The sequence below is a fragment of the Odocoileus virginianus genome, chromosome 2 (assembly GCF_023699985.2).
Source record: "Odocoileus virginianus isolate 20LAN1187 ecotype Illinois chromosome 2, Ovbor_1.2, whole genome shotgun sequence".
Classification (NCBI taxonomy): domain Eukaryota; kingdom Metazoa; phylum Chordata; class Mammalia; order Artiodactyla; family Cervidae; genus Odocoileus; species Odocoileus virginianus.
This window is the reverse complement of record NC_069675.1, coordinates 23,724,555-23,736,957: the sequence shown is the minus strand read 5'-3', so window position 1 is coordinate 23,736,957 and position 12,403 is coordinate 23,724,555. Positions and strand designations below refer to the sequence as shown.

At 36.3% G+C, this 12,403-nt stretch overlaps 1 protein-coding gene and 1 pseudogene across 6 annotated transcripts in view; one reads left to right on the top strand and one right to left on the bottom strand.

The window, feature by feature from the left end:
- Window positions 1–12,403, bottom strand: part of EML4 (EMAP like 4) — a 153,074-nt gene that overhangs the window by 49,640 nt on the left and 91,031 nt on the right. For all 6 annotated transcript variants that reach the window (XM_070477414.1, XM_070477394.1, XM_020871310.2 and 3 more), the window contains one exon: window positions 785–908. In XM_070477414.1, coding sequence (XP_070333515.1) covers window positions 785–908 — 124 coding nt within the window. The remainder of the gene's footprint in view (window positions 1–784; window positions 909–12,403) is intronic.
- On the top strand, window positions 11,039–12,124 carry LOC110125800 (thioredoxin-dependent peroxide reductase, mitochondrial pseudogene; annotated as a pseudogene).

The window sequence follows — 12,403 nt, the reverse complement described above, 5'->3', positions numbered from 1 at the left end:
GAGATACCCAGGCAGGTGGTATAAGCAGAGTGCCTGCTAAGAAAGTGCAGAATCACAGGATTGGTGAGTTTTCTCAAGCTAATTTCTGCCAAAAGGAGGGACTGTTTCAAGGAGTGGGAAAGAGGATGTAAGGGAATGGAGGCAAAAAGCAAAGTTCAAACATTAAGTTTCTTCTGCTTCACTGAGAATTTCTTAGAATGTCTAAGAGAAATGAGACTTCCTAGGTGAAATAAGGAGCACTGTTTCATATACTCATTTTCTTCTTAATGTCTGGTCATGAAGAAGTTAATTCTTAAATTAGAATCCATCTTGCTAATTTCAGCTCTTAATAAGATAATTCATATTATTTCAAAGGTTACAAAATGCTTAACTGATGTTTCCTTATTTAATTCTTAAAACGGACCTGTGAGGTAGGGATTACTGACCTCTTTTTATATCGGAAGAAGTAAAGTTCATTGGGGGTAAGTGGCAGAGCCAAGACTCAAAATACCAGCCTTCCAATTCTAGTCTGATGCCTCTTTCACTACACCACAAGCACCTGCCTCGATGTCCCTGGAATACTGCTTACCCTATCTGAAGATATTGATTTTGGTGCTTTTAAGCTGCTAACAGCAATATACACATAATATGTGAAAAGATTAGAGATGACACCTCTTTACTTTCTCGAGTGGTCACTGTTTATCATGTTTTACTTGACATAAAGACAATTTTGATAGAGGTCAGATAAAGTAATTTTTCTTAAAGATAGAGCAAACAAATTTGCTGTCACAATAGAAAAGGATACACCCACTCCAGTTTGAGCTTCTCAGGAGGCAGTTCTGTTCTGATGTCATCATAGTTGTCAACATCAGAAGGAATGAACATTGTAATTGGTCGACCTCGCATAAACATTTTAATGTATTCTCCTTCTGTTGAAACACAAGAAAAAAATTAAGACAGATGTATTTGCTGAATATTCATAGAAAAATGGATTATTAATATGACATAATAAAAACAAGATAGAAAATAGCTACTTCAGAATTCTAGTCTCACTATATACAGCTGCTTTTGTATAAAGACTTAGTTCAAAACATCAAATGAAAGAAAATCACTGGTCATTCCTTAACAGTGAACAACTTTTCATAATTAAAATATAATTTATCTATAAGTTGACACATTTCAACAAGAAAGTCAGGAAAGTCAAGGTATAAAAATGCAAGAGAAAATAATTTTGTGATGGAAGGTTCTCTGACAATTGAAAAAAAGATATCAGAGTACTCTGACAACAACCATGTCTGCCACACTACCTGATCAACCTACTGACATTTAATGACAGACAAAAAAACATGGCCACAGAACGCACCATGAGTGGAGTCAGACACCCCCTTAAGTCAAGGAGAGAGAGAGAGAGACTAAGCACTGTTACAAAGCAGCGATCAGAGATGGAGGGAAAGATGACCCACGTTCTTCATTTCACAGCTGTGCCGACAATCAGCCTTGAGTTTAAGCAATTAAATTCAATTGTAATACACTAAAATCTTAAAGACAGTGCTAGGAAATAGTTTTTTAGTTTGCAGCATAGGTAATATAAATATAACAGCACAAACATCTTTTATTTACATAAACTAATAGCTGCTTGTAAGATCTGCAATAGTCTAAAACTAAAAATGTTAAAAAGACAACTCTAGAATCAAATCAACATTTATAGTACACCTTTTACAAATGAAAACAATACTTAAGTGAACAGATCAGACTGTTTTTAAGTCTTAAGAAACAAAACAAAAACACCCATCCTTGGCCCTACATACAGACAGGTTTAATAAATGTTGATGGTGGCTGTGAAATGTTTACAAAAGAACCTAAAAGAGAAGGAGAAAATAAGGGACTGAGTACAAATGCATAGCCACTGTCTAGAACTTGCTAACTTGTCTGTTAAGATAGGAAAATCATGTTAGAAACAAAGTGTGATTATCAATCAAAGGTTGAATAAACCTCAGGACTTCTAATAAATGAACGACCTAAGCTACTAAGGGGGGGGATGCGTAGATAATTCAATAGCTTATGTAACACAAACCATGAAAGCAGGAGGAAAAAAACCATTTGCTGAATGTTTGTAAGTATTTCTTCAGAGTCAGACTTAAATTGTACTTGCTATGGGTGAGAAGTTCAAGTTATTTTTATTATTATTACAGTGTGCTCAGCCTCAGGGTTTGATCTAAGAACAGGCTAAGACCTCCCACGCCACAATTTTTTAACACCACATGATGTATGTCTCTATTACTTTTGAATTTAAGAGTGGGCTCTGTTTCCTGGACTTTGATGATAACTAAATGATTCAGTTATCAACTGTAACTATTTTCCTTCAGCAATCATCTTTATCTCTATCTCCCTGTCATTTTTTGTAAAGTCCACTTTCTTCTAGGTGTCAATTTGTTACATAATTTTCCCTTTGGTTGGGTTTTTTTGTTTTTTTTTTTTTTAAAGAAAATAAATCCTTAAAGGGAAATATCCTGTCCTGTGGAATTTCTTCCAAGGTCATCCACTGGTCAGAGGTGTACAGCATAAATGCTTTCTGAACGGAAAAAAATACTTCATAGATGTTTCTAGTGCCAGTTAAAAGAGACTGTATATCCAGCACAGAGAGTGGGTTAGGACAGCATCAAAGAGACAAAGTGCCCTCCTCTGCTAATAGGGACTTCCCTAGGTGGCTCAGAGGGTAAAGCGTCTGACCACAATGCGGGGACCTGGCTTTGTTCCCTGGGTCGGGAAGATCCCCTGGAGAAGGAAACGGCAACCCACTCCAGTATTCTTGCCTGGAAAATGCTATGGACGGAGGAACCTGGTAGGCTACAGTCAATGGGATTGCAAACAGTTGTACACGACTGAGCAACTTCACTTCTGCGATAGAGACAGCTCAGAAAACTGCACTGATGCCTTCAGCAACTGGAAAGCAGCACAAGCAACCAAGAATAAGGAAAGCAGCTATAGCTATGCTTGCAAACTTTTCTAATATAATATAAAAATGGCAATGCATGTTAGGTGAAAATCTTTTTCCGGTCTATAAATTGGCTGTATACATGTTGGAGGCTGAGTATATATCTTAGACACTGGGAACAATTTCCAATTACCTTGGGAATTAGACAAAATATACAGATGAAGAACCTCTTTGCTCCTCAATCACTAGCGAGTCAAATTCTCACTGCAAACATTTTGAGTCTGTCAGGTTTCTTGACCTTATAGCTAAACAACTTAGTTGTTTTACACAACTGCTACTTTCTGGCTGTCCTCATTGTACACCAGCATGAAAGTCAAGGGGAAGAGAGGGACCATGGGACTGCTCAAAAAAGAGTATGAGATCAGTAACATTAATTAATCTATTAATAAAGTCTGGTGGTCCAGATATGTGAGTAAAAGAAATGATTAAATTATCTCTTGATAACAGTAAACACAGCATAGGGCTATCTGTATTCAATAATGAAGCTGCTGCTTCCTGAAATGTAATTCATCTCAACATTTTATCTATTTTGACAATGAAAATTCCTGGTACTAAGAGGGTGGCTATACAGTATAGTGGACAGAACGCAAGCTTTGTGATAAAGGCCATCCTTATCTGAACCTAAGCTTTATCACTTACTACCTTATGCTCAAATAAAATAAATATTCTTAATTAAATCTGATCAATGATAGATAGCTTAATTATAAAAGAAGAAATTCAGGGAATTCCCTGGTGATCTAGTGGTTAGAACTCGGTGCTTTAATTGTCAGGGCCCAGGTTCAATCCCTGATCAGGGAACTAACATCCTCCAAGCCACATGGTGTAAAGAAAAATAAACAAACAAAAAAGGAGAAATTGTGCTGGATATTGTTAATAAATTTTATCAGTCCATTTCTCTAGATACATATAACGTTGGAACTGGAAGAAATCTTACAGCTCACCTAGTCCAAACACCTATTTTTACAGAAGGAGAAACCAAGGCTCAGAAAGGTCAGATGAGTTCCTAGACTGTGTCCCAAAATGTCTATTACTTAGAACTCGTGGAATATTTTCTTTCTAAACTATTGTTCTAGATCTGCACAATTTGAAACAAGAGCCATTGGCAGAACACTTAGAAGGCAGTTAGTGTGAACTGAGACATGCTCTAAGTGTAAAATACACATGAGAGTTTGAAGATTTTGTATGGAAAAAAAAAAGTAAAACATTTCCTTAATGCTCCTCTGCCCACACGCACGCCTCCCACCCCCCAGCTTCATGAAATGTGGAATCTTAGTTTCCTGCCCAGGAAGTAAACCCGTACCCTCTGCATTGAACACACAGCATCTTAACCACTGGGCTACCAGGTAAGTCACTCATTAATGGTTTTGTATATTGATCACCCATTGATATTCTGAATATACTGGATTAAATATATTAATTTTGTTGTTGTTTAGTCACGGAGTTGTGTCTGACTCTTTGCGATTCCATAGACTGCAGCCTGTCAGGCTCCTCTGTCCATGAGATTTTCCAGCAAGAATACTCAAGGGGGCTGCTGTGTCCTTCTCCAGGGGATCTTCCTGACCCAAGGACTGAACCCTCGTTTCCTGCATTGGCAGGTGGGTTCTTTACCACTGAGCCACCAGGGAAGCCCAAACTTACCTTACCTGTGAAATTTTCTTTTTTAAAAATGTTGCTATTAGAACATTTAAAATTATATGTGCTTTATATATTATATTTTCATTGGACAGTACTGTTCAGACAGTGATGAGGTCCTTAGGCTGCATAAGTCTAATTACCTGGTAATGTAGCTTACTTATAATCCAAATAGTATTAGCTTGAGCCCTGAATTCCCAACAATAGGAAATCAGAGTACAAGAGAAGAAAAAGATGTTTCTGCTCTATTATCTTTTGGAACAGTGAATGTTAGACAAAAATATGAAATACTGTATTTCTATGTCCTTCATGCACACCTCTTAGTCCTCGCCCTTTCAGTCTCCTCACGTGCTGTTAACTCTTCTACTTTAGCATCTCCCCTGTGCTGTCTTATCTTCCAAAGCGCTCCACGTTGCAAAATGATCTTTATATTCCCTAATCCACACTTTTGGGGATAGTTACTCTCAGGTGTTCTGAGAAAAGTACTGCTGAAATGATTCATATTGATATAAACAACTGGTTATCAATATTATATGCTTAAAAGATGCTCATCAAAATTTATTAATCTTTCACAGGTTGTAACAAAAGGAAAAATTCAGGAAAAGTGTAGAAGAAAACTGTACTCTTATCCAAGACTGTTTCCTTCTGTGCCTTTTTTTTAAAAATAGCTTTCCCTATTTCTGCACCTAGAGATATTAAAGAAAAAAAAAAAAAGCCTTTCAAAGATAACAGCAGCAGAGCTTCAAGGGTTTGGACTATGATTTGTACTTATTTATGTAATGGGCACTGCCTGTAGAAAGCCTTCTGACCCTCTAGAATGCTTACAGCATCTTTCTCCCAAAGTTTTCACTTTAGAAATTCATTTTTATTTGTATTTTATGATCTTTAGAACTGAAAGGCTCTGCCCTACAACTGAATTTGGGTTTTATATTTCACTAAAATGTTGCAGTGTGATTCTACCCAATTTCACAAACAGAAACTCCCAGAATCTTTAACTTGAGCTTTTTCTCAGATACTACCAGTTCTACTCCCCCAAACCACAGAGCTACAGGACAGTAAACAAGATGCTAGAAATATTGTCCACAATTTTATGGTAGAAAGTGACAAAAACCATTTAAGGAAAGCTAAAATTTTTTCTTAATTTATTTTTAAACAAAATATTTCAAGTTTTACACTACAGTAATATTTTTTAAATTCCAATGAAACTACGTAATTTATAAGGATCTTTGGATTTTGATTAAGAAAGTTGATATATGCTATAATAAAATCTTAATTTCACTCCTTTTCAAAGGTCTAGCTGTAAAAACAGATCATAAAATGCAGACTGCAAAATAAAAAGGAGAGTCATAAGTTTAGGATATATAATCTAACCTTATTTTGCACATTAAAAAAAATTCCTAGTTGTGGTGCTTGTCAAATATTATATAGTTAGTTTTACTGGCTTGGGCAAGAACACAGGTCTGAAAAATTTGACAAAATGCTAAAACCTTAATTTTCCTTGTTTTATAGGTAGAGTTCTAGCTGGTAAATTTTATTGAATTCTTAATTACTGATACATGGGGGTGGGGTGAGGGTATACAATGGAGATATAAAAGATGTGAACTTAGACTCTTAGGAGCTTACAACAGAGACACATAACCAAATCTTATGTATCTGTTGGTCAACACATACTAATTATAGTAATAAGTCAATCTGTAGTTAACTGCTTTCTTAAATCTAATCAGACTTCTCTTTGCTTTTTTTTTTTTTACAACTGTGACTGTAATAGAATTATTTGAAAATATCAGATATGGGAGTTTGTTTAAGCATTTCAGATTATTTTTATTGTGTGAACAAGGCTTTCTTTGGTAAAAGAAGGGAAATAAATCTATTCAACAACATAAGGCACACAAAACTTCCAAAAGATCTGCTAGAATTATTTGAAAATATCAGATATGGGAGTTTGTTTAAGCATTTCAGATTATTTTTATTGTGTGAACAAGGCTTTCTTTGGTAAAAGAAGGGAAATAAATCTATTCAACAACATAAGGCACACAAAACTTCCAAAAGATCTGCTATATTGCTGAAAACACTTCTAAACTAAGCAAAATATGGTTTTTAAAAAAGCCGCTCAAATCATTCACTTATATCTCCAGGAAAAGTTATCTTAAACACTAAATGAAAAAAATTCGTCGCTTATCTGAATAAGCCAAGTTGGATTTAATTTTTTTAAAAAAAGAAATTCCACATATCAAAATATTTACCCCTCTAGCTCTTTCCCAATTAACTACAGTAGAAAGAGAATCAAGAGACCCAAGGAGAATGATAAAAATTTATCTATAAAATTTTAATTAAACAGGATTGAGAGACTTCAACTTATCTTTAATGTTTTCTTTCCTTCTTTTTTTTTTTTTTTAAAAAGGGTACTACCCCAATGGTCAAGACTTTGTGCTCCTAATGCAGGGGGCATAGATCTGATCCCTGGTTGGGGAACTAAGATATATCACATGGTATATAGCTGGGGGAAAAAAAAAAAGGTGAATTTAAAAAAAAACACAAAAAAACCTGAGTTAAATAAAGCAAATGTAAAGATCTAATAAATTTGGGGGGTGAGTAGATGGGTGCTTGTTGTATTATTTGCATGCATTTTTAGAAATATTAAAATCTTTAAAAAGTTTTAAAAGCATTATTAAAGGAAATAATCAATAGAATATTTTTGGAGAAATTGTTCCTTGGAGAATCAACCATGAATATGGCTTAGAAATGTGGTATGTTATTCACTGTGTCTTTTCCTGCACTCTCATATATCTCACGGATGATTTGTACCTCTTTTCTGCTATGCTAATCACAAGTTTCAGAATTCTTTTCAAAGCACTTCAGGAAAACAGTAACAACTGATAGAATGAGCAACACAACATGGAGTCTGATTGTCATTTCCAGACAGAATGGATTTATAACTCTACTGGCTCAGTTAACCGGCAGAGTTAAGGAATGAAGATTTTCCAGTTAATTGTATTTCCTAGTTTAAATTAAAAAAAAAAAAAAAAAAAACAAAAAAACTTCTACCTACAGTTGTGAAAATTGATTATGGGTGAAACGTCTTCAAACACAGCAAAATAAATATGTACAAGACTAGAAATTCTCATGAAAACTCATATTCTCCATGTTCAAAGGGGGAGTGCTAAGTCACTTCAGTTGTGTCCAATTCTTTGCGACCCTATGGACTGTAGCCTGACAGGCTCCTCTGTCCATGGAACATACTGGAGTGGGTTGCCAGGCCCTTCTCCAGGGGATCTTTCCAACCCAGGGATTGAATCTGCATCTCTTACATCTCATGCATCAGCAGGTGAGTTCTTTACCACTAGAATCATCAAAGGGGGGCAGTCTGGGCTTTTTTCTCAGCTGAAAATAAGCAAAGAGGATGTCAAAAACACATATTCTAGAAGTTGGGATGATTTGTATTTTAAAAAACTGGACAGCCCTGAAATACATTTTAATCTAGACCACTGTCACTAACAAGAAATCAGATTTCTACTTAAAAAAAATTTCCAACAGAGAAGAGGTCCCTTCCTTTTTGGTCTCTTTTTAAATACAGAGAATATATACTTGGACAAAGCCAAGACCTAGATATCTAAGTAATATTTATATATTCTATTTAACATATGCCAATAGGTAAATTTTCACGGTGAGTGTATTTTTTGGAAGTGCAATATTTGGTTTCCTTCCTCTTCTGCTTATTTACACTTAAAATAGATTAAAGGGTAGCACCCTTTTTTCTAACTTCTGGAATTGCAAAGTTCTGGATATTACCTTGGAATATCCAACAAGGAAAGAGTCTCTCTGTAGCTCAAGGGTTTTTGATTTCTTTAGTTTGTTCTAAACTGCACACCTTCTCAGCAGGAGACAATATACCTCCTCTTAGCAGGTAACACAATACACAAACAGTGTCAGTAGGACACTGCTACTCTATATTCTTGCAGTAAATTTTAGCTATGTTTTCAGATACAAAGCTCAGTTTACACAATGTGATCAGATTTCAGGACAGAACATGCCTGGAGCCAACAGGTCAGAAAACAGTACTAAGAACTAAGCAAAAGCAGTCAAATTAAACATGAGTTAGAGAAGGTATGAGGGGCTGTCTTCCATTTTCTATTTGTTGTGAGAAAGAGCTTTCAAAAAGTGATTAAAGAGACTCTTGGTAATATACAGTCTAAGCCAAGGTATATATCAGGAAACAGGTCCAAGGTCCCAAGAGGAAGTGAAAGATTTATTAACAGATGAAGGATGTTTTATCTTTTTTCATAATTTCCTTTGGCAAATGAAATTTTTAGTTTCTTCCCAACCAACACACATAACTGTAGTCACTGTAACATTCTGATTCTTTAAACTTCTGTGATTCACCCCTAACTAGGTCTCATGCTTATTATTCTTATGCTCTTTCCACTAAATAACATTGCTTTGCTTTCCTAAGTGAGGTGTCTAACGACACCTCTCTTGCTTAGAATGAATCTATATTCTCTAAGTGTAGTGGTTAACAAATACAGAATTGCATGCACACTATGATCAAGGACCTCCTTGCTGCTCCTAACACAGCAAGAAGGCTCTTAACTCAGAGCTTATGTATTTCCAATTTTCTCTGCTCATGAAATTTTTTTCTTTGGATACCCAATTGTTCACTTACTTCCTTTCAGGTGACTCAATGTCACTTTATCAGAGATGTCTCCCCTACTCTATATAAAATAGCAATTCTCCCCACTCCTTGTTCTTCCTCAATGTGTATTACTTCCTGACATGTTAAATAGTTATTATTTGTTTCTTACAGGTAGAATATAAGTTCCACAGGGTTCAGACAATATGGTATAGTAGACCTAGACGAGTGATTGCTCTGTGTACATCCCATTTCACCTCCTACTGCTTTCAACCGTGGTTTCCTTTCTTCAAAGTGCTAATCAGAATATGCAGATTTACTACTCTTTTACTTTGCTGGGCTTAAAGAACACAGTCCTTTCAGGTCAAGCTTTCTCTGCTACCACTCACTTATGTATAACAAAAGTAAATCAGCTTGCTCCCAAATCAAAGCAGATGGCTTAGAACAAGTCACACTTGTCATTGTCAAAAAAGAGAGAACTAATAAATCACATTTAAAAAGACTATCCAAAAATGAGATATTTTAAATAACAAAAGTATAAGAAAATGTGCTGTGAAATATATTATGCAAAATGAATACTAAACAATCTACAACTTACATCAAGTGAAGACCATCTATTTAATGGTCATCTTTTCATCTTAACTCCACATATTTAAGTGCAAAGTTTTACTGTTACATTGATAATAATGAAAATCTATTACTATGTGCCACGTTCTATGACACATCATTAGCTTTAATTTTTATAATAATCCTTTGAGGGTTTTTATTGTTGTCTCAACTATAGACAAGAAAACAAAGACAAGATTAATCTGCTTTTGATCACTGGTTAAGTAAATGGTGAAATCAGTCTCGACTTGTACTACAGGTGTTAAAGATCTAGACTATGTTGTTACACATCTCTGTGAGTAAATTAAGATTTACCGGCAATTCAAGCATAATTGTCCAAAACCAAACTTTTTTTTTCTGCACATCTACTCCTCCTCAAATGTCCCTTATTTCAGTAGATGCCTCTCACTCACTTTCAAGCTGGCCTTCATAGATTCCCTCTGTTCCTTACCTCTCATACCCTACCTGCAATCTCTAGAACTATCTACTTCTTTCCACAGGTTCTGCTTCAGTCAGACCTGAATTATGTAACAGGCTGAAGTGTAAGAGTTCTCCTTCAAGATACACTCTAATGATATATATAACTGATTAAAGTGGCAAAAGAACAAACACAAATTTCAAAAATAAGGCTTAATGCAAGCAACACTTGACATTATTAAATTCCAACATCTGGAATAATTCCGTCCATGGAATTTTCCAAGTAAGAGTACTGGAGTGGTTTGCAATTTCCATTTCCAGGGGATCTTCCTGACCCAGGGATCAAAACCCCATCTCATGTCTCTTGCATTGGCAGGTGGATTCTTTACCACTAGTGCCACATACAATTCTTGTAATAGAATTTAACTGATTTTTCTATATCCTTTTTCAGTTTTTCATTCCATTCTTTCTTCCCCCCACTTTGGTGATCCTTCTCTAGCAAAACTCTTCCCTTTTAAATACATTTACTTATCTGCCTATTTGGATGGTTTTGAAAATTGTCATCAACACAAACCACTCACTTATGACATACTAACCATAAGTTAGTTCCCTTTTCCTTTCAAAGGGCATACCACAGCCTGACAGAGCGGGAGCCCTTTCTCATTTATCATAGCTATACGGATTTTTAATGAAATCTAAGTTCTAGCAAAACATGTAATAATAGCAGCACCTTTTTATAGGTGCAGTGTTTTCTGCTTTTAAAGTACTTCCAGGCGCACCGAAGATGGTGGCCGCAGCGGGAAGGTTGCTCCGGGCTTCGCTCGCCCGACATGTGAGTACCATTCCTTGGGGCATTTCAGCCTCTGCAGCCCTTAGGCCCGCTGCTTCTCGAAGAATGTGCTTGACAAATGCCTTGTGGTCTGGTTCTGATCAAGCAAAATTCGCCTTTAGCACCAGTTCCTCATACCATGCCCCCGCCGTCACCCAGCATGCACCCTATTTTAAGGGCACGGCTGTTGTCAGCGGAGAGTTCAAAGAAATTAGCCTTGATGACTTTAAAGGGAAATATTTAGTGCTCTTCTTCTATCCTTTGGATTTCACCTTTGTGTGTCCTACAGAAATTATTGCTTTCAGTGACAAAGCCAATGAATTTCATGATGTGAACTGTGAAGTCGTTGCAGTGTCGGTGGATTCCCACTTCAGCCACCTGGCCTGGATAAACACGCCGAGGAAGAATGGCGGTTTGGGCCATATGAACACCGCACTCTTGTCAGATTTGACCAAACAGATTTCCCGAGACTACGGTGTGCTATTAGAAGGTCCAGGCCTTGCGGTATGCGGTCTCTTCATAATTGACCCCAACGGAGTCATCAAGCATCTGAGCGTCAATGATCTCCCAGTGGGCCGAAGCGTGGAAGAGACCCTCCGCTTGGTGAAGGCGTTCCAGTTTGTGGAAACCCATGGAGAAGTCTGCCCGGCCAACTGGACACCCGAGTCTCCTACAATCAAGCCCCATCCAACTGCTTCCAGAGAATACTTTGAGAAGGTAAATCAGTAGACCATCCCGTGCACACCTGAAGCTTCCCACACCAGAAAAGAACCACAGTGGGAACTCACTCGTAGCTTTTCAAAGATTAGTATTTATAGAAAGCAAAAAAAAAAAAAAACAAAAAACAAAAACCCAGTGATGCTTGTATTCATAAATAGTATTACTCTAAATGTTTTGTTTTTGTAATGTTGGCCAAGGCTTTTAAAACGTTTTCAGTTATTAATGTGATGAGTCCAGGGCAAGGTATGGATGGATGGCTAGTTTCTAGAGTGTGTAGTTCACCTATTTCTTGGATCATGTCTTCAGTAGGAAAAGGAAACGGATCTTTTTCCTCAGCCTTACTTGAACCTTTGTGTATACCAGAGTAGTACGACAGGTATTGAAAACTTCTGATCAAGGAAGGGTCCTGAAATTTTCCTCTTAAATTTCTTTGTATTAAACTGAATTTTCTTTAAAGACCATAGTTTTAAGTTGTCAGTATTAGTGGTCTAATTTAACACTTGGAATGAATGTGTGTATGGTTGAAGGAAATGTGAATCATGTTTTTTTTAAAAAAAAAAAAAACAAAACAAAACAACACAGTGGCAAAGTGACTTAA